General features: G+C 35.9%; 2 protein-coding genes across 4 annotated transcripts; one reads left to right on the forward strand and one right to left on the reverse strand.

The window, feature by feature from the left end:
• Positions 1 to 1767: 1767 nt before the first annotated feature.
• LOC119984202 (signal peptide peptidase-like 4) lies at positions 1768 to 9692 on the forward strand. Of its 3 annotated transcripts, XM_038828037.1 has the most exons (14): positions 1774 to 2071; positions 2526 to 2684; positions 2803 to 2914; positions 3628 to 3747; positions 3904 to 4055; positions 4175 to 4351; positions 5049 to 5083; positions 5573 to 5735; positions 6781 to 6834; positions 7397 to 7489; positions 7582 to 7724; positions 7990 to 8060; positions 9000 to 9083; positions 9237 to 9692. In XM_038828037.1, the coding sequence occupies exons 1-14, from the start codon at positions 1934 to 1936 to the stop codon at positions 9344 to 9346; spliced, it is 1611 nt and encodes a 536-aa protein (XP_038683965.1). In that variant the 5' UTR covers positions 1774 to 1933; the 3' UTR covers positions 9347 to 9692. The 3 variants fall into 3 exon arrangements, with proteins under 3 accessions (XP_038683967.1, XP_038683966.1, XP_038683965.1); XM_038828039.1 differs by lacking the exons at positions 9000 to 9083; positions 9237 to 9692 and adding an exon at positions 8149 to 8493 and having other exon boundaries at positions 1768 to 2071; positions 7990 to 8116; XM_038828038.1 differs by lacking the exon at positions 7397 to 7489 and having other exon boundaries at positions 1773 to 2071; positions 9237 to 9583.
• Positions 9693 to 11506: 1814 nt separating this feature from the next.
• LOC119983341 (SKP1-like protein 21) lies at positions 11507 to 21055 on the reverse strand. Its single transcript, XM_038827014.1, has 10 exons — positions 20867 to 21055; positions 18749 to 19014; positions 17104 to 17328; positions 16728 to 16919; positions 16531 to 16641; positions 16349 to 16418; positions 14150 to 14247; positions 13862 to 14043; positions 12612 to 12745; positions 11507 to 11958 (listed from the first exon to the last, which is right to left on the reverse strand). Exons 2-9 carry the CDS (start codon positions 18782 to 18784, stop codon positions 12616 to 12618), a joined length of 1044 nt encoding a protein of 347 aa, XP_038682942.1. The 5' UTR covers positions 18785 to 19014; positions 20867 to 21055; the 3' UTR covers positions 11507 to 11958; positions 12612 to 12615.
• Positions 21056 to 21917: the final 862 nt, after the last annotated feature.

Below are 21917 nucleotides of genomic sequence, written 5' to 3' on the forward strand. Positions count from 1 at the left end.
ATAGACCAGCATCTCCTTAGAACTAGATGACGATGCCAGATATGGGTCACTTGATTGCTTCAAAGTACAATGTTATAGGACACCTTCTTAGTTATGAACATCGCTTGAAATTTTTGCATGTGCGATCAATACCCTCGCCGCGTCATGAATATGTAGCTATTACCATCAGATTCGTAAATAATAATCACTTTGTTCAATTGGCCTTGACAAAGGTTTAGATACATATATGATTGTGCAACTACATGAGTTACATCATATACGGGAACAACTTGCAACATACATTCAACATAATCATTCTATGTTTTATTCAAAACTCATTGCATTATAATTCAATAAATTATTGGTACAAACGCATCTCCAAAAAAATTATCTTTCATGTCATAGACATAGGGGTGCAAATATCAATTGTGAGGGTGTTAATACCGCCCCTTCAAGAGAATATAAGAGGTGAAAAATGAAAAAGAAAAAAAGAATTGGTTAATTATACTTTACAAAATCGAAAGATAGGGGTTGCTACAATTCTAACACCCAAATATTTTTGTTACAATGTCATCATCCATTGTTTCAAATGACACTTTTAAGGGATTCAGTCAATTTGCATCAAATTCAAGCAGGTTTTCGTTGACATGGCATCTAATTGAATGTTATTGGTCAATATATTCTTATGTGACAAAAAAAAATAAAAATAAAAATATGACTTATCAATTAAAATCGCATTTTTCCCTAGCCCTTACATTCTTTCTCCTCTCTCTTCTCTGCAACTCTCTCTCTCCTCTAATGAAAAAACCATATTACACTTCTGTCTCCTCTGCAACTCTCTCTCTCTCTCTACAACTCTCTCTTTCGCTCATCTTCCCCAACCCCTCACACTACAAAATCAAACCCTCTCACCATTGAATTAACCCAAAAAACAATTGTATTATTTGAAAAAATTGCTGCTACCCAACAACAGCAATTCCCCAAGACGTCTTACAAGTAAATTGCCATTCTAGAGTGCATGACCATCAATAGAAAGATAATAAAAATTTAGAGAATACTTGCTGCAAGAAGGCAGGGCCGGAGAATGCTCCTTGTAGTGTTTGTAGGGGAGATTGTAGAGGATTTGGGGATTTACACGGATTTGTTCTCTTTGCTCACTTGCTTCCATGAGCTATGTGAGTTTCAATGGTAGGTATGAGAAAGGAGAGGTAAGAGAGATAGTAGAGAGAGAAAGGTATATTGGAAGATAATTTTTTTGTTAAAATATTTTTTTAATGGCATGTCATTGTTTTTATTTTTCAAATTGCCACATAAGCATTTATTTTGACCAAAATTTGTTAATTAAATGTCACATAAACAGAAAGCTTGACCGATACCATGCAAAATCTACCTGAATGAATATTTTATCTCATTTTGAAACTTTCAATGACATTATGACAAAAAAATATTTGAATATTAAATTTGTAACAATTCATATCTTTCGGTCTTGTAAAAAAAATAATTTGAATACTAAATTTGTGCAATTCATATCTTTCGGTCTTGTAGGGTATTAACCCAAAAAAAGAAGTATTAACTCAAAACTCTCGTCAAGCCGCCACCTTCATCGTACTCTACTTTCGTACAACAGTTGGAACTCCTTCTACACGCGCCGTCATTGGCGACTCGATCGCACTCGCAACCACTGAGAAGAAAGTTCAAAGTTCAGTCAACCAACGGTTACCACACACGGCGTTTTTTACACGGCTCATTGACAAAAATTTAAAATATAAATAAAAAAGAAAACCTCGTTCTTTTCCCCTCCCTCTGTTACCTCTCTGTCTTCACATTTTCATTCCTCTTCTTCACCAAGCTACCTTTTCTCTCTCTCTTTCTCTCTCTAAAACCCTAATAAATCTTTGTTTTCCCTATTCATATTTCTCTCTCAAGAAACGAATACAGGCTTTTTTAATAATCTATGTTAATAATGGATTTATGTGTAGCGTTTATGGCTTTAGTATTGGTGTTAAGTCCACGCTTTGGGTCAGCTGGGGACATAGTACACCAAGACAATATCGCTCCAAAGAGGCCTGGTTGCGACAACAACTTCGTACTGGTAAATTCAGTTTCTGTTCATTTTATTTGTTCTTCTTGGATTCGGTTTGGATGATGAGAAAACGGGGGGAATTGATGAGATAAAGGGAAGGATCTTGTTTAGGTATTTGTTTAAATGGGTGGTTGATGTATTGGTAAGGTCAATAATTTTGACTATTGTTTAGCATCATTATTGCTTAAAAGAATGGGGGAAAGATAGTTGTTTTTTGGTTGATGTTGTTTCATTTGGGGAAATAAATATGTGTCTCATTCATAGCTGTTGATGTTCTTTAACAGTTGTATTAATTGGGTTAGCATATTTGTTCTCTTGATTATTGAGTTGGATTATGTGAAGACTGTAGCTTCATGTTCAATGTATTTGTGACTAGTAGTGGGAAGAAGAACAGAACCTCTTCTTTTGCTTAGTAAATGGATCCAAAGGAAGTTTCAATTCTCCGTAATAAATTGTCATCTAGGTAAAAGTCCCAACGTGGGTGGATGGTGTAGAGGATGAAGAGTATGTTGGTGTCGGTGCTCGTTTTGGTCCTACCTTGGAATCGAAGGAGAAACATGCCAATCACACTAAGCTTGTTATATCAGACCCTCCTGATGGCTGCACCAAACCGAAAAATAAGGTTTTAAAATGTGAACACTTCCTTTGTTATATTTCTTATATCACATGAATTCATTATCTTGTTTGCTATATGGCGTTCTTTCCTTATGTTGACAACATGGACTGCCTGTTTTTGGTAGTTTTCAGGAGAGTTCGTTCTTGCACACCGAGGTAATTGCAGCTTCACAACCAAGGCAAATATTGCTGACGATGCAGGTGCTTTAGCAATCATCATAATAAACCATCAGACAGGTATGTGTGAGTTTCTTTGCATTTCTTGGTGGGCGACGAACTATGGTTTTGTCTTTCACTAGTCCTAGTGCAGTCAAGTAAGGTCCATACCCATAGACATAGACATATTACATTTACCAGCCACCGCTTAATTTGACATCTAATGGATATATATTTCTCTCAAAGATTGAGTAATCGATCTTTAGATAATATTTCAACTTCCATTAGGAAAATATTAATGTAGGAAGCCCAATATTTTTGCCTGTGGTTATGTCTAAACCATTTCTACAGTTTTTTTACCTGTCTGAAAGTATAGAATTATATTAGAGTTGCAATCTCAAATATTGACTTTGAACAACACACATGCCCAAAATAGTAATAAGTCATGAATACCTTATCTCTGAGGTAACTTCGTCACCTTTAAACATCCTTTTTTATTCCTGGTCACAATACAATACTTTTGCCATTTCTACCTTGGGCTCTGCAGAAGTGGTGGGTAAAAATTGAGATGGAATTTCTGCTAACCATCCCTTATTTTCTTCCTATATCCCTGGGATCTTGCAGAAATATATTCTTCTGACAATATTAATTACATTTATTAATTGTTGCCGTTTAAGTATAGTAAACTAAACAACTCTTCCTTCTTGCCATTCTGATCATTACAAGCAACAATAAACATTTATCATGCCAGCTCTTGTTGTTCTGGTTTTTAAAATATTGGATTTTTTTTGCAGAACTTTTCAAGATGGTCTGTGAAACCAATGAGAGTGATGTAGAGATAGGCATTCCTACTGTCATGCTCCCACAAGATGCTGGTGCAAACTTGGAAAATTTACTAAAGAACAGCTCCATGGGTATGCTTCATTGCTTGCATGTATGCGTATACATTGGCTAGCACCTCTCATCTTTTTGGATGATCATGTTGTTAAGATATTGATACTAGACCTGGATTGTTTCGAACTTGCTACTTATTTGTTTGCCCTTCTATGTGTTCAATCCCCTTTCTTCAGTTTCTTTGCAACTATACTCTCCTCGGCGTCCACCGGTGGATGTTGCAGAAGTGTTTTTATGGTTGATGGCTGTCAGTACTATAATATGTGCTTCTTACTGGTCTGCACGGAGTGCAAAAGAAGCAGCTATAGAGCTGGACAAGCTCTTAAAGGTTATCTTGGCCATTTTGTAATTAGTTTTTTATATTGATAAAAAATAAAAGTTTCTTCCTTTGTGGTGCTAGGAATTTATTTCTTTTAACTGATGTACGGAATGATTCTATACTTGCAGGATGGTTCGGACGTAGATATGGATGGCTTTGGTTCCAATGGTGCTGTGGACATTAATGTGACATCAGCCATTCTCTTTGTTATAATTGCTTCTTGTTTTCTCGTTATGTTATACAAACTAATGTCATTCTGGTTCATTGAGGTTCTGGTGGTTCTATTTTGCATCGGCGGCACAGAGGTTTGTTTCTTTATTGTATATAATTTTTTAATTATGTGACTAAGTCTGTGCTCTTGTAGAATCATATAAACATTTAATAATTAATGCCCAAGAAATTTGATATAGAGAATACCTTACTTGATGCTTTATCTCAATTTTGTTATAAATTTCTTGGAATTAATCTTCTTTCCTGAATGAATAGTTAATGTGTGCACTTATCGTGCATGATATGGCGAAGTTTTTAGAGATGCAAGACTTGATACTTGGAATTCTTCAATCTTTCATCAAATACAATGGCTCTTTAAGGGATAAAGGCTTGATGCATTCTATAGAGTATTTTAGATCTGTAATAGCAATTAACTTGAGACGGAGGAAACAGCATGTTAAGGCAGTTGCTGTGGACTATGAATGATGAGTAGTGATATATTGGTGAAACCTCTATTGGGGATCTCTGTTCTGGTATGTGCACGAGGTGCATACTCAAACCATAAGGAACCTATTGATTATGTTGCACTTAGTGTAATTCTTTCACTTGTACGCCCCTAAACGAAGTGATTCTAAAGGACTATGCTGGATGCATATTTTTTTAGAAATAAACATGCTTCTATGCAAGGTTTTACTCAACTTACAACCATGGGTTGCTAATTTTCAATTCAGATTACTTTTTTTTATTCTATTTGTGACATATACTGACCTTGTAGCCTCTTCATACTTGCAGGGCCTCCAAACTTGCTTGGTGTCTTTATTATCTTGGTACTTGCATTATCCATATTTTCGCATATGCTGTTGTTCTTTTTTCCTTTTTCACATTTGTCTGATTGTATAACTCAGCTAATAATGTTCAACCCACTTGAGTTGCAATAGTGGACCTAAACTGTGGTTTTCACACTGTCATGAATATCAATATAAGTGGCAGGATGCTTTGAGTGATAGATTCATTGCGTCATTATTATTGAAGGGTTTGTGTATATGAGGGTAGAAAAGGTGATGACAGTGGGGGGATTGCAAACAATATAAGTCAGCATTTGTTAGGCATAAGTACAGCTTTACATGTTATGTTGGTCAATTGTTCTGGGTGTTATGCTTTGTTTCCAAATCTCTGTGTGAGAAGTATGCAATATTTACTTTTCTGAACAAGGAGAACATATATTCTTCCAACCGGCATGCATGCACCTGTTCTATGTCTCTTTTATTTTGTTCAAGCTTTTCTCAAATAAGTAACTGACTCCTAAAAACATATAGTTTCAGAAGGTTTCGACATGCTGGGGAGTCGTTTATTAAAGTTCCCTTCTTCGGAGCTGTCTCATATCTTACACTAGCCGTTTCTCCCCTCTGCATTGCATTTTCTGTTCTCTGGGCAGTTTATCGAAGCTATTCGTTGGCTTGGATTGGTCAGGATATCCTTGTAAGAAAAAGTTTGATTATCATTATCGTTTTTGGTTTTCTTTTATTTATGCCATGCTGAGGTTACGTAAGAATATTAAGTTGCTGAACTTGATTGCATGTGGTTATGCTACGTGTTTCCCATAACAAATTCATTTGATCTGCAACTCTCCCGTTGTTCTCCTTTTTGGCTGCTTTTTACGTGAAGCTGCTTATAATCAGGGATATTATTCAGCAAAAAGCATTGAGTAGATACCAGATATTCAATGCGTAATCTTAGAATGAATACTCTCATTTTCCAACTATTCAACCATTTGTTTTATCCTGGATAATGATGATATATGTTTCGATTGGTTGAATCGACCAGTGGAGGACTGAAATCATGCTAGCCAGTCTTTTCTATTCATTATGGTCTCCTAACCTTCCAGGCAGCCCTAGTCTAAGTAGGACCATAGCTAGGCTTTTGCAAGCTGCATTAGAGACTTTCAGTTTTTGCCTAGGAGCTCTCATTTTTTAAAATGTAAAATGGGGTTACCGGATGAGTTATTTCTTCAGAATGATAGTTGGATTCAGTCAGGCTTCTCCTAGTCATCAAAGTTCTGTGCAATATGCATTCCCTATCTCTCCTTATTGACAGTCATGTTTTGATTGTAACTTTAGAGTATCTCAAAATGCAGGTCTTATAGCTAATTGGGCCCCCAAGTTATCATTTTATTTCAGCCATTGAGACCATATTTTCCATCATATTGTTAGTATACACCCTCTTCTGTTTTGTCTTTGTTGAAATGGAGCATCTGGTTGACAAATTTCTTGAAACTAGTACTTCTGAAAGATAACTTCTTAAGCTTGTCTTCCAAACTTGCTTGCCTATTGCTGACCGTGTATATAGGACAATCTACATCTATGCATGACTCTTGTGATGGAGATTCTTACTTGATTTGCTTTCTTATCTTCAAATGATGGAGGTGGCTCATCTGATCTGAATGAATTTTAGATCATTTATTTTACAATATTTTTTGTTGGAACAAGGTCAAACAATGATAGCTTAATTTCTTTGCTCAATACAGGGCATAGCATTGATTATCACAGTTATTCAGATTGTTCGTGTACCAAACCTCAAGGTATTTAGTTCAATTAATTGCCTTTTTTAACTGGTGGCTGGGTCAGAATATGTAGCGATTGTATTGCATCGATGTCATTCTATGAGGATTGCTCTTTGAAAACGCAAAGAAAACAATTTTCTTCTCCCTCGCATACTTTTAGGTTCATTGTTTTTTGAAAAACAACATTTGCAATGATATTTTGCATGATTACAAAAATTTAGCCTGAGATTACATATCTATCTCCTCTCAAATATTTTTGGTGTCACTGCCTTGGTATCTCTAAACTTTTTCCCCCATTGAGATGCATTAAAATAAAAGAACAGGTTTTCGATATTATGTAAGGTCCATGATATGGCTTTATCATTATTTCTGTTCATTTAATTTGAAAAGGTTCATATGTATTTTGAAGCATAGGTTATTGACTGAACCACATTGGATCATGCCTCCGAAAACTCATGGCACCACAAATGTTCCTTAAATATTCTTATTAGTTTTAAATACATTTTTTTTAGTGACTAAGAAAGCATTGACAACTGATGACAGTTTTTCTCCCTTTCGAACCGTGAAATAATGGAGTCAGGTTGGAACAGTTCTTCTCAGTTGCGCTTTCTTGTATGATATTTTCTGGGTTTTCGTATCAAAATTGTTGTTCCATGAGAGTGTGATGATAGTGGTAAGTATCCTGTTATATCCTGATGTTATGGTTATCCACACCTGCAAAAGTAATTGATGAGTCATGTTTTTACCATTACTTCTTCTTTAAAGGTAGCTCGTGGTGATAAGAGTGGAGAGGATGGTATTCCAATGTTGCTGAAGATTCCACGGATGTTTGATCCCTGGGGTGGGTTCAGCATAATTGGGTTTGGTGATATTATATTACCAGGATTGCTGGTAGCTTTTTCACTAAGGTTTGAACTTTGAAGTCTGTAACTTGTTTTCTCACTGAATTTACGTCAATTAGATTAGTAAAACAGTGACTCATTGCTACATTTACTTCAAAAGTTGTTGACCACCATGCTTATGGGAGGTGGAAGAGGCTAGAATGCTTGGTCTCACAGTTGTTAAATTTCTTCGATTTCAAGTTTTTCTTCATTTTATTATTTTTGAAATGTTCTTTAGAATCTCGAGGCCACCACAGTTTATTAACCAGTTATTGGGTTGGCTATTTTGCAGGTATGATTTTCTGGCAAAGAGAAATTTTCGAGCGGGATACTTCGTTTGGGCGATGACTGCTTATGGTTTAGGTATAAGAATCATACCTAGAAGTTTCACTTTTAATCATCAATAAAAAAACGTAGACATGCACCGCAATTATCAACAAAAAAAGTAGACATGCACCGTATTCATATGGTTATCAGTTGCTTTAATGTGCTACAGCTATTCTTTGACTGTCAGCGTGTCAATGTCTACTTGAGAGTGTATCTGTGGGCATTACTAGGATAGAAGAATTGTATTAAATGACTTTGCGAGGGATCCATTATGAAATGCCAATGCACTCTACGCAGTAAAAGAAAAATATCGAAACAGCCCATGAAAGTTCACTGGGTTTGCGCTTGATTAGTTAAGACGCTAATGGAGTTTATTACAGGCAAACATTTTGGCCAAGTGGTAAAGTTGTAAGGGTGTAACCTAGAGTTGTTTACCTTTTTACTAATGGAGTTGAATATTGCAGTCCCACTTTGATTGAGGGTTAACGTTATAATGTGTAATGACACAACTGAAAAGTACCAAGTATGTGTATTTTAAGCCACTTCCCTCCATGGATGATTGATAATGTTTAGCATTTATTGAAGAGAATTTGACATAGAGAGGCTCTTCTTTGGAAGATTGAGCTTCAGTTTAGTGTATATCTCGTGTTGCTCAATAATTCTGATTGCGTTGCAAACATCAGTGAGAATCTGATAGAGTCCCACATCGGTTAGGAGAGGGGAGGAAGTGCTGTATATAGGTCATCACTCAACAACCAAGCCCCAACCCATCCACAGGCCATTGGGCCTGGCCCATACCATGCAGTCCAAGGCCCAAGGGGGTTGTGGCCAAGCCCTTCTATGGGAAAAGCTTGGTTACTAAGGAGAGGGAATACCTCTCACCTATATACAGCACTTCCTCCCCTCTCCTAACCGATGTGGGACTCTATCAGAATCCTTCGCTAATTTGTTTTTTCTTGATACATTGTGATGCAGGTCTCCTTGTCACTTACATTGCTTTGAACATGATGGATGGACATGGCCAGCCGGCTCTGCTTTACATTGTTCCATTCACACTTGGTAAGTGGTAGTGGCTGCGTATAGTGTATAACCTGTTTCAGATGCCACCATCATCGTCAAGCACCATTTTGAACATCTGGTCATATAATTCAAGAAAGTAACCCTGAGAACTAGTTTGATATCCAGTAAAAAAATCTCTGGTTGTGGATGCAGGCACTTTTCTGACTCTGGGAAAGAAGAGAGGTGAACTCAAAACTTTATGGTCAAAAGGAGCACCAGAGGGAGGGCCCTGCACTCACATCCAACTCCAACCGTCGCTGTAGTATGCCATAAATTCTTGTTAATATATTTGCTTGCTAGTCATAGTCAGTACCGGCAGCTCGGGAGTTTAATATGCATGCATATAGGTATAGGATGTAACACTTGTAGAATAATCAATTAATGTTCACATATAGTGCCACTTGAGCTTAGGATGCAGTGCACAAAATGTAACCCCTGGTATATGTAGGCATGAGTGTATTATTACGAGCCAAAACCATTGAGGGACTAGTCCGAGACCATCTGAAATTAAAATTCTCTAATGCTAGCATTTTTACTGTAACAACTTGTTATGTGACCATATGAATGGATTACTTCATCTTCTTGAAGTTTTGAGTCCTGAAATTTTCACTTGAGCTGTTAAATGCTGGATATTGTGAATGAGAGGGAGGGTGATTGTTTCAATTGTTTAACCATTACTAGTAAAAATTAATTTTCCCTTGGCTTCTGCATGGATTTCTTCTGCAGAATATTGAGTTTATTAGGGTTTAGAGCATGTAGCCGAAGTCTGAGAAAATGTAGAGCATCTTTAACGAGAGCTCTCAATCTTCCAACAGGATAACGTTGGTCCATGGAAAACCCAACTGCTGAGCTGTCTACTGAATATATGACTAAACAAAGTAACCAACCGTTTGTACTTTGATATGACCCACAAGTCATTCACATGACACAATTCCAAATTGGTTGAGAAAAGGTTCAATATAAGCTTGATAGGCTTGATGTTCCTATAATTATTACAATTTTGGATCACATTTATTCTTGTATTTAGGTACTATAGTGCTTCTTTTCCATTCATCAGACATCTTATCGATCTTAATAATTTGATTAAATAGCTTAGCTAGTCATAGTATACGTACATCTTCTATGCATTTTCGCACTTAAATTGAAATTTCATCGAGTCCCATAGATTTACCTCATTTCATTCTTCTTAAGACTTCCTAAACTTCAGTCACCCTAATACGTCTTACATGCAAAGGATCTTTATTCTTAGAAGAGAGAGAAAGATCTTTGATATTCCCTCAATGATAGCTATTAAGTAGCTCATTGAAGTAACTTCGCAACCACTCAAATTTTTGTCATTTATCAAAATTTTATTATCTATATCTTTGATGCATTCAACTCAAAACGCAATGCGTTTTTGAGTCGTAACTCACCCCCCGGGAAACTTACCCATAATCATGAACTATAGTTTATGGGAAATGATAATGTGTGCCTTTAGAGCACTAGATAAGGATAAAAAAATGTGCATTGAAATCTAAAAAAAATATGTATTTTAAGTTTAAAAAATTAGGTGAGAAAATGTGTGATATGTTGTATGAATCCTTAACAAATGTCTTTAGAATACATGTTATCAATATCCATAGTTTATTTATCCTAACCTATCCATATAGAAACCATTGCCTATGCCTCACCACATTTGGGCTCTGATACAATAGTTGCTTGCGAGAGACAGCATAACATGCCATCACTCATTTATCATTATACTCAGGGTCCAATGTAGCGCATTGCTATTGAGGTACCCCGTTCAGCCCTCGCACATTTATGGCTGCAGTTGGGTTCCAATGCAATGTGTAACACATTAGAACATCCCAACAGATTTCTCATTTTGACTCGTATTCATAGGTTTGACAAAGTTTCTCTTGTTGTCGACCTACTACAACCCTCTTTCTTTATTCCAACTTGACTAAAAACATATATATGGTGATACTAATTTGATTATAATTATATTATTAAAGTAAATATATATTTTTTAAAAAAATAGATATAGTATTTGTTTTAACTTAAAATTTATATTTTTTTTAGCATTTTCCTCTACTAGTTGATTTTTAGAAGTCTAGAACTAGCAGTACCGTATAAACTGTCAAACTGCAAGGAAAACCCTAACGTCCATTATGTAGCTCATGTTCATAAACCATTGTTATTTGCATGCACTTGGCACGCAAATGCATTCAGGAAAAGAGTCCAGTTACGGGTCATAAGAGTACATTTGATGCCAAAACAAAAGTATGTCTTGCATATGAAAAGAAAATAAATATCAAAGTAATTCTCAAACCTTACTAAACTTGAGAAAGCCAAGTCATTGGGTACCAACGAGAGGTGGCTCGGTTAACATTAACAATCGGCTGGGTTAGCGATATTTCAAAAAAACGAAAAGAAAGCCAAAGTCATTAAATGACAAAAATTCCTGCTTATTAGTTTATTGGAACAAGTATCAGCATTTGACGTAATCTGATACAAGTTTTATGACCATTGAGCATTACCAGCTGCAACCACGTTTTTATCTCTAGTCCTTCATACAAAAGCTTGCACCCCAAGCCGATTCTAGATTCTAGCTCCGCAAGGCAAAAATTTTGTGGAAAAAAAAGAAAAAAAATAATAATTTAAAGAAACTTACAGGGTGATCTAACATTCACGATCTTTGCCTCATAGGCCCACAATAGACCACCTGAAGAAGTATCCGACAAAACTGGACCAGCCATTTGGCCGAGAGGGACTGTTGAAGTTCCTCTAATGATTTCTGCTCTGGATCTGGCATGATCCTCTCACCAAAAGTTAATTTCATGAGTTATGTAGGCCCGATTCGATCATGGTGAAAACTGAAATGGTCTCCACAATGCTACCTCAAAAACATAGAAACGTATTATTATGAGATTCTTAAATAGCAACTCCCAGAAAATTTGCAGCAGCATAGTGGCAGAAAAATCAATAATAAATTTGAAGGATTGCAAGTGCATAGTGTGGCAAAGAAGGAAGCATGTATTCAAGATGAATTTGAACTTTCTGGAACTGTCGAGTCTTTTATGTTCATTTCTGCGTATAAAAAATCATTTAGGACACGTATACAAGTGGGAAGTAAACCGAAATAGGAGCAATTTAAATTTTATACAACTAAATCATGATGCTAAAGACAGTCAGCCTAACTTGGAATCAAGAGTAATATAACACCAGAAAATTTTATCTTGAACTGGAAAAAAAAAAAGGGGCCCTTGGAGGAAGAACTGCTGAGCAGATAGTTCAAAATATTCAAAGCAACAGAAAATTGCTCATATCTCAGAAGGTACTAAAAAAATTTTGATTCTGCTTCCAGCAATTAACTCCACAACCGATTAAAAATGGTGCAAAGACATAAAAGAAAACGGATGCCCAACATATGGAAAAAAGCAGATAGCACGCACAGCCTGAGATTTTTCACTGTCAAATATTTCAGGAAATGCGATTTCATGATCACGAAACTTTTACAAGAAGTTTTAAGGGCAAAAAAGCACATACTTGCCTATTTTCTCAAGCTACCGCTGCCATTAAGAGAAACCTGCACTGGCCTCCTTTCTTGACCAAAGGATAGAATCTCTTGCATCCTTTCAGGCCAGTCTATTTTTAATCTCCGCGCAAAATCTTCCACCTCCCTGAGTCAAAGGACATAATGCAAGGCATTATTGTAGATAGTTATTTTGCGATTCAGTTAAAATGCACAGAAAAAAAAAGAGTTAACTTTGCTAACTACTGGCAATTATATCCCAAAAGGAGTCAATTTTTACCTTCGTCCAAGCCAAAGAACCTTATTTGAAAATACTCTATGTACCATACAATTACCTAAACCTAAGAACATCATCATCCGAGCCTTTATCCCAATAGTTGAGAACGGCTACATGAGTCTATGTGAAAAATCAACGGAAATCCGGCCACTACATGTATTCGTTTCTGCCATTTATTTCTATTTAGATCATACTTTCATCAACTACAATTGAATTCCATATCTTTCATACTACTTCAAGCCATGTCTTTTTAGGTCTTCCTCTTCACTTTCTACTCTCTCCTATACAAATTCTTTTGATTCTCTTCACCACCGCACCGCTACCTCTTTTTGTTGTACATGCCCATACCATCTTCAACGGTTTTATCACAACGTATCTTCAATTGGTGTTACTCCTACCTTAAATCTAATAATCTCATTTCTTTTCCTATCTTCACTCGTGTGTTCACACATCTAACGAAACATTCGCATTTCTAAAACATACATTTTTTGGACATGTTGTCGCTTAATAGCCCAATACACAAAACCATACATTATCGCGGGTCGTAGAGCCGACCTACATAATTTTCCCTTCAACCTTAAAGGAATCATTTGGTCGCATAAAACTCCAAATGCACTCCTTCACTTCATCCACTCGTTTTTAATCATATTAGCTACATCTTCACTAATGTCCCCGTCATCTTGGAAAATCAAACCAAGATATTTAAATGTCACCTAATTCAATCGTTTGTTTGTTCTCCTATTTGCTCTTACTAAACTTACATTTCATGTATTCTTTTTTAGTCCTACTTAATTTAAATCTTAAGAACACTAGTCCAAAATGTCCCAGAATCCAATCACAGAAGACATTCATCCACTAAAATCTCAAACAAATGCCTCTGCCTCATCTAAGATGCATAATCATCAAAACCTCTTATACCTAAAATACAAGAGCACAAAGTAATTTCATGTGAATCCTAATAGATCTGGAATGGAAACTTGATCTCACCTATCAATCTTTTCCTTTAATGCAGGGTCAATCTCATCATCCATATCCACATCATCAAACTCTACCTTACGAGCAAAAAAGTCTTCTTCCACGTCTTGAAACTTTGATGACTCACTGGGACTGAGTTGACAGTCGATACCATGCTCAACATCATGGCCTACAAAATCAAGACCATTTGTCTCCTGCAGCATGTATGAAACAAAACAGTCAAGCACTTAACAACTTTGATAGATATATATATTCAGAACTCCAACGAATACAACATAGAGAGCACCAGTGTAATCTGACCATTTTGTCTGTTTCCACGGATTCATTTAACAAAGCAGTCTTCTCCTTTCTTCTTCGGTTCTTCTTTTTATTCTTTGAAGCTTTAGTCATCTTAGAATCTAAAAACAGACAATAAGATGAAATAAAAAGAAATATTCATTCCACAAAGATATTGATAAGAGCATCCAAGAACATCGCATATGTAACAGAACTTCATCATTAGGAGAAAATGAAGGAAAAATCAAATAAAACAAAAGATACACCCCCTTCCTGAAAAAATAGCACAAAAGGGACAACGGCATGTGAATATTCTGATCAACTATATAAATAAATAATCAGGATAACACGGCAAGCACAGGTGACTGATAAGTTCAATGATCCCATCTTTTCTTCCATGTTCTTATCATCAAAATCACTTGACTGTCATCGGAACATCATTGGTAATTGGTATCACCATTGCCATCACTTTCGTAATCATAACATCTTGAGAAAAATTGAGAGAAATCATGTAGGAGACAGTAAAAAGTCAGAGGAATACCTAAAAGACACGACTAGAAAGTATAAGGAAAAATAGGAATTTTCAATAGGAATTGTTGAGAGTATGGCCTTATACAGGAATTGATGGCAAACAAGAATTCACGGAGGATTCTCATTAATTTTCTCTAATGGATTCATGCAGCCAACCCCAAATAGTTTGGACAAAGTCACATAATGATGATGATGAAGGGCACACACTTAGTGAAAAATATGCTATCATATGTTCTCAAAATCATCGAAAGAAGAAAACAATCCAGAATAAGTTTGGCAGTGACAACTGAGGCTCTTACTCAAATGCAAGATAAAGTTTGGGAAGTTGGCGAAGTAAAACATTGTCCGATGGAAGATAAGGCTATGCCATGTGTTCTACAGGGTACAGACTAAGTTATCTAATAAAAAAATGGTTCCAAAACCAAAGAAAATATATAGAACAAACTCCCTCACCCGCTTACCCAAAAGCACTTACTGTAATAAAAACTATAGTAATCCCTATTAAATCTAATAAATGCAAACCCTATACAACTACGGCCTTTACAAAATCATCCTCCTCTTAGCTTATACAAGATGCATGTAACCTGGTATAAGAGTATTCGATAATTCATTATCCCTATTACCATCGACATGCATTCCACTTCTTCTCTCATTTTCCCAATAGGAGTACTCGGGGGGCTCAAAATGCAATGGCCAGCACAAAAAACTAATGGGTGGTTGATGAATGCCGTTGAGCACACCTTTGGGATTTTGGTTAGAGTAATCTAAAAGAAAGACATGGCGGCAATTTGGAAAATGGTTAAATGGTCTCAGAATATCTAGTTGGAGAAGAAAGTGAGGACAAAGAAGAGAAGAAGTTAAATCCATATTTTACACATGTCAGAGGTAAAAGAAAATCTTTTTTAATGCAAAATTATAAGATTGCACTTGATCTTAATCCATGATTTCAGATGAAACCTAGAGAAGAGAGACATTGCACCTCCTTGTAATCCATTCGCTTGACTTGATGAAATTAAAAGCTGTGAATTTTATCTAAATCTTGAAGTGAACTATATGACCATAATTATACCAAACAAGAAGTGAAACCTTCAGGACATATCGCAGACAAATTGCAATGCCTCTTGCCTTGCTTAACAGTTGGCAATCATATGGTGTCTTGTGAGAACTGAAACCCACAATCCTGCTCACATCCTGGCCTTGATTTGTGCACCTCCACTTTATGAAGAGGTGTTTGACCTTCAAATTGATTTTTTTCTTAGGACATGGAACTTGGGCTACATTGGATCAACCCTATAGAGTATAATCCCAGGATACAGGCAGTCACCCACAAATGACAGGTATCATTTTAAATCTAAGATGTGCCAAGCAAAATTCGACCCAGTACCTCTGAGTTTACAGCTGATCCTAGATTCTCATTCTCATTCCACTAAGTTACCTTATTCAGGTTACCTTCCAACTGAAACAATACTGCCAATTGCTTTTGGATGGAAGAAAATAATAAGAATAAGACACAACCTAGATGGTAAGCTTCACTATTCTGGAGAAATTGACAAAATTCATGCGTTAGCCACTCTTCTGGTAAATTAATTCATATGTTAGCCAATCTTCTGCCAATTTCTCATCAATCTGAAGAAATTTCAGTGAGGGCATTTATCTACTTAAAAGAAAATGTAGGAGGCAGACAAAGTATACCTCCATTAATAAATGACAAGAGGTCATCAACTGAGCGATCATCTACATGCTCTTCTCCAGTCCCAGCATTCTGTTCAAATAAACACCCAATTGCAATCAGAATTAAATTGCAGGCAGATGTTATGGCAGCATAATGTTGGATTCACATTTCAAACCCACAATGAATGTAAACCATATTACACCTTTAACTTTTCTCTTTCTTTTAATTCTTTTCTCTTCTTTGCATACAATCGATTCAAAAGTCGGATTCGTGGATCATCAGTTGTGTTTTTCAATGGCTCCAACTTCTCTTCCTGATCAAATAAAATAAGTATAAGCAAAAACAAACATAGAACAATAAACTTGCTAAGAATACACTGTTTTCAAGAGCACTAGACACCTCTGTAAGATCATCGGGTAAATGAAATATTTCACGTATCTCCTCAGGTGTTTTTCCTTCAATAATTCGTGCAAGAGCACGGCTAGTAAGATCAACCAAAGGCTTCAACTGAAGGCTGTCAGCAGCAGATGTCAGTTCACAAAGCCTCTTTGTGTCCATTCGAATAAACTTCTCATCAAAAGATTTGCGTTCCTGTATAATAAGGAAAAGGAAGAAAAAAAAATCAAACATCGGAAGAAAACAAATCCTATGAAGAAGACACATAATTTGATCCACATTCTCCCGATTCTTTGGCAGTTTTGTGATGTCAACTGGCATGAAAAGGAACGATGTCAGCCGAACAACAAACAAAAGAGAGTTCAGAATTGTGACAAACCTTGTTAGAGTGACCTGGTACTTGATGGAACCTGCAGTAATCAAGAACGAGACTCAGCATTGCAGGATTAACTCGTTGTGGAAGAGATATGGCATAGTTCTTGGAAGATCCCATGCCCTTCTGTATAACTTCCTGATATATCATGGGGCAAAACATAGCAACCTCTTGTTCCACCTGCTGAATTAACCCATCGGCAGTCTGAAGCCAGATATAGGACTTCATCAACTGAGAATGCATTTAAGAAGCAACATTGGTTAAGGATCACCTTTAACATAAACATAACAGTTAACTAAGGAAAAAATATTTTAAGGGTATTTCCAAGCATTCACAACTTGTTTAAGAAGGGGCTCAATGGCTTGAACTGAAAGGGAACTTTTGATTCCAATTATATATATACATATCATGACGAAGATTAATTCTCTCAATGCAATTACTAAAGCATACAAGGGTATCTCATCAACTTATTTCTGAGAAAAACTATGTGATCTGTCGTATGACCGTCCTTAAACAACTCTTAAGACGCCACCTACCTACCAATAAAATAATAAAAACAATGGCCGTTGGCATCTTATTTGGAATAGACTGGTAATACTCTAAAAATAGTATCAGGCTTTCAGAAGGGAGTGAAAGGAAAATACATTGAATCATTGAAAGAAAATTCAAGGATTGCATAAGTGACAAGGGCTCCATCAATTGTCCCTAGTTGCATGCAATCTTTCAATCAACAATAACATTATAATCTTGAACTGTAGAACCTTCAGGTATCTCAGTCAGCTGGAGCTTAGCATCACTCTAGTCAATACGGTTCATATATGGTTCTTATGCATTTATTACTAAATAATTACAGAAATCATTTTGTTTCAAGTATTTTGCTTTATGACATAATTCAATATTGGATTAGAAGTTTATATTCTCTATGCAACTAAGTGTTTACACACAGTTGATTAGATATCTTATAAATTCCTGCGACTTTACACCCTAAAATCAACCATTGTATTAACCATCTAATTGGGAACATTTAGCTTTCTATCCTGGAAGTCCTTCAACCTAAACCCTATGAAAACCAAAACCCTACATGTTGATAAAAAATAAAAAATTTATGTAAGCAAGCATTTACTCCAATTTACTAAATTGTATTTGATTTGATACTAAGATTGTATTGGTTAGATGATCAGTGATAGTTTTGTAGACCTACAATAGTTGTTTATACATTATGCTGCACTGTAATTAGTGAAAAAGATAAGTACAACACTTCCGTTAAAGAAATGATAAGACATAAGTACAACATCAAATTATGTTTTGATTTGGGGTAATCTTTGCTAATTTTTCAAGTTTCTCATTGCGTTTCATTTTGTTAAGTCAGGTTGCCCATTCAAACCGGCACTCCTGGCTCGGCCACCACCTACCAAGATGATTCTTTAAATAATACCTTGACCTCAGTAAATGTAAATATGGATTCGATTGAGACCAGAAAAGCATATGGTTTGTTTACATCATCCAAGCAACAAATGTTAAATCCAAAACTTTTCCTTCTAGTGCATGAAACATATGAAAAAAGACCATTTAATTATCTGCAGGCTGAGCTGGGGCAAATATAGTGATCATTGAAAAAAAAATGTTGACAGAGCAGCAAAATTAAACATACCTCAGGTTTAATGACGGCCATATCAGCTTCCGACATTTAATGTAATTTTTTATCAGTCAAGATAACCGAATGAAAGACGTTTGCTTTGAAATATATTATGACCAATATCCCGATATTCAGAACTTTAACATAGCAGCTTCAATCAATATCAAGTACCGGAAATGCTTCGAATACAATGCAATTTTTAGTTCCACAAAATTTGACAACAGCGATGGTTCTCCAGTAGATTTCTTCAAATTGCATCGTGAAATTGCGAGCCAAAATTGCTGAGTATTAGCTAAGTCACAAATATAGCGTCAAGAAATTCCAGCTAGGAAATGAGAATTTCAATGAAAATGATGCATCAGTGCCAAGCCAATATTTGATGAATTGATGAATTGACAGAGAGAAAAGCAAAACCAAATTTCAAATGTAATGAACCAGAAGACAAAAGTAATAAAGATCTAGGAGAAATTTTTCCCATAGTATCCCATCAAAACATCCACAGATCTCCAAATACATCTATAAACAAGTTGTTGGTGCACAAAGGTCGGAGAGGATTATGTAGCTATGTGGGGTCCACCGTACATAGACTTTCCCAAAGTGGACAAACATTATCTATAAAAGGAGTGAATTCTGCAATTCCAAATTCTTTGAGCGCTCAAATATAAAAGGAGGAATTGTGAACTAGATCCCACATTTGACTATGTTAGACAGAAAAAACACTTTATACTAGCTCCCAATTCAATGAGTGAATGCAATACTTCCTTCATGATAAAGATTCTTCAATAAACAGAGCTTCCAGCAAGGGCCCATAGGTAAACGCCATTAACAGGCACGTGCAGTGGTAAGTATATGTCAATTTCTCTTGACAAACCCTGCTTCCACCAGGGAAAGCGTCAGCCTTGGGACGATGTTTTAGGCATATGAAACATTAAGTGATGGCAAGAAGAGCCACAGAAAATATTTCTTTAAAGAATATTCTAAAATCTAAATATCCAAACTCCTTTTCCAAAAACATTTGTCATAAGAAATCCCAATTTATCTTCTTTGTTTTTCCAGATGTGTTTTTCCAGCAAGAAATTTTTCAGTATCTTAGAACATAACATATTGCTATAAAACTACCAATCTTGGTATAACTAAAATACATCTCTCCCGCACATAACCTACAAACAGGATATCAATGGACAAGAATAGTAAAAAAATTTCCACTGGATTTTTCTGAAAGTGAAACAAATTGGTGATTTCCATTCTTTTTTTCACTTTTACTGATCTTTCAGATAAATGGTTTGTCATACACCTCATATATAAAGTCCTTTTAAGACTCTTAGTAAGCTGCCATTTCGTAGTAATGCAGAATTTTAGTGGTCATTCAATCAACCCAAGATACTACCAATTTCGTTTTGTCTTTCATTGTACACATTTAAGTCTCGATTTTCCTGTCTATTGTTACTGTAGTTTCACCTCCAGTGCATCACTTTTCAAACGAAGCAATTACCTCATTCTTAAAGTTATCACACAATATCCCTTTTTAGAACCATCAAATAGTACCTAGAAAAGGTGAAATTCCACCTGAATATCACAATACTACTTATACTCTTTGGTTCACTTGAATAGAAATTCTCAATTACTGTCCACTTAGGAATTCGATTTGATAATAAGTTTAATTACGTTGAGGTCCCCCGCCGCAAAAGCAAGAGCTTGGTAGCAATCCTAGGCTCAATGTCCCACATTCTCAACTAAATTAAAGAGGATAGCTAAAACCAATCTATACAGTAAAATGGAAAAAAGAAAAGATTATATAATCTTCTCCACTCCTCTCCACCATTTCTCTTCAATCAAACAAGTATATGAACAAGACAGGACAAAAGCATAAAACAAATAGAATCGGTAGAAAGACAATATTTTACCCTAAACATATCCATAAACATAACTTCGACCACCACGAGCTGAACCAACCAAAAAAAAAAAGAGGCACAAACAAAACCCATTCTTTGGCCAGTGAACCGATCCAATAAATTCAAACTGTATACAGTAACTATGCACACAAAGACGAATGCATAGAGATATATGCGCGGCGTGTATGTATATCTATGAATATATGGGGAAACAAGAAGAGTATCTGTGAAAAAAACTTACATGTTGCTCTGCATATGCTTTGTGAGGGAGTAGCTGGCAAGTGATAAGATATATAGAGACTGCACAAATAGCAATTCGATTTGCAGAGATTTGGCGGTGGTCGGCGACCCCGAACCAGATAAATGTGCGAGAGAGACAGAGACAAAGAGAGTGAAATGTTTAGAGAGAGAAAGTAGAACGAGAAATGAATTAATCCCTAAAATTAAATGTTTTATGACACTTGGAACTCACTCTCTGTCTTAATGTGCTGTGCGCGCCGAGTCCGTGAAACTGAAAACGGAGCCGCACACGGGTTCAGCGCATCGAACCCACCTGGTTCGAGTTGGCCGGTTAAGTTTGGACCCTCTGCTTCCTTGTTCGTACGACATTTTTTTCTCTTTAAATTTGACGCCATAATTGATAATTCATGTGTTTTGATTCAATATTTTTTTAAAAAAAATCGTGTTTTTATTTTAATTATTATCACGGGCATTTGGTTCATAACTATGTGAGATGAGTGTGGGGCGAGTATGATCATGTTTGGTAAAATATAATTGTAGAATGTTCCACGGAAGTTAAACTAATAAGTTAAACATTTTAAAAAAATAAATAGAGTACAACAATTCACTTTGATGGTTTGGAATTGTTCAAATCTCTCCATGAACAAACTTTTCACATTTTTGTCCCATTTGGAGTGAACGTATAAGTGTGAGAATTTTAATGGTACAATTTGCATATTACCGTTTTTTCTTTTTAACAAATAAAAATAATATTTTATAACAAGGGTAAAAAAATCTTTTAGACATTAAAACTCTTTCTCCCATATGAAGAATACCCATTTTGGTCAACTTGGCTATTCTCCACAAGGGAGAATAGTTGATGGAATGAGTTTTGGATTTCACCCTAAAAAATCAACCAAACAAGAAAATATGTTAATCTCACTCTCATTCCCTCATCTAAATACCATTCCAATTAAGAAAACTCTAACGATCAGGTTAGTTAAATGGCTAAGGAATTTGTAGTGAGAGAACTGAGAGGATTTAGAGAGAGAGCAAGATACCTCCAAAAGTTG

This window comes from Tripterygium wilfordii, chromosome 18, assembly GCF_013401445.1.
Source record: "Tripterygium wilfordii isolate XIE 37 chromosome 18, ASM1340144v1, whole genome shotgun sequence".
NCBI classification, from domain to species: domain Eukaryota; kingdom Viridiplantae; phylum Streptophyta; class Magnoliopsida; order Celastrales; family Celastraceae; genus Tripterygium; species Tripterygium wilfordii.

Bases quoted from the DNA above. Each gene is read 5' to 3' on its own strand.
- LOC119984202 (XM_038828037.1), top strand. From the start codon at position 1,934: ATGTTAATAATGGATTTATGTGTAGCGTTTATGGCTTTAGTATTGGTG. The intron at 4,352-5,048 runs GTTTGTTTCTTT...TCATACTTGCAG, and splicing joins TTTGCATCGGCGGCACAGAG to GGCCTCCAAACTTGCTTGGT. The intron at 7,490-7,581 runs GTAAGTATCCTG...TCTTCTTTAAAG, and splicing joins ATGAGAGTGTGATGATAGTG to GTAGCTCGTGGTGATAAGAG.
- LOC119983341 (XM_038827014.1), bottom strand. From the start codon at position 18,784: ATGTCGGAAGCTGATATGGCCGTCATTAAACCTGAG. The intron at 16,920-17,103 runs GTTTGTCACAAT...CTTATTATACAG, and splicing joins TACCAGGTCACTCTAACAAG to GAACGCAAATCTTTTGATGA. The intron at 14,044-14,149 runs GTCAGATTACAC...TACATGCTGCAG, and splicing joins CCGTGGAAACAGACAAAATG to GAGACAAATGGTCTTGATTT.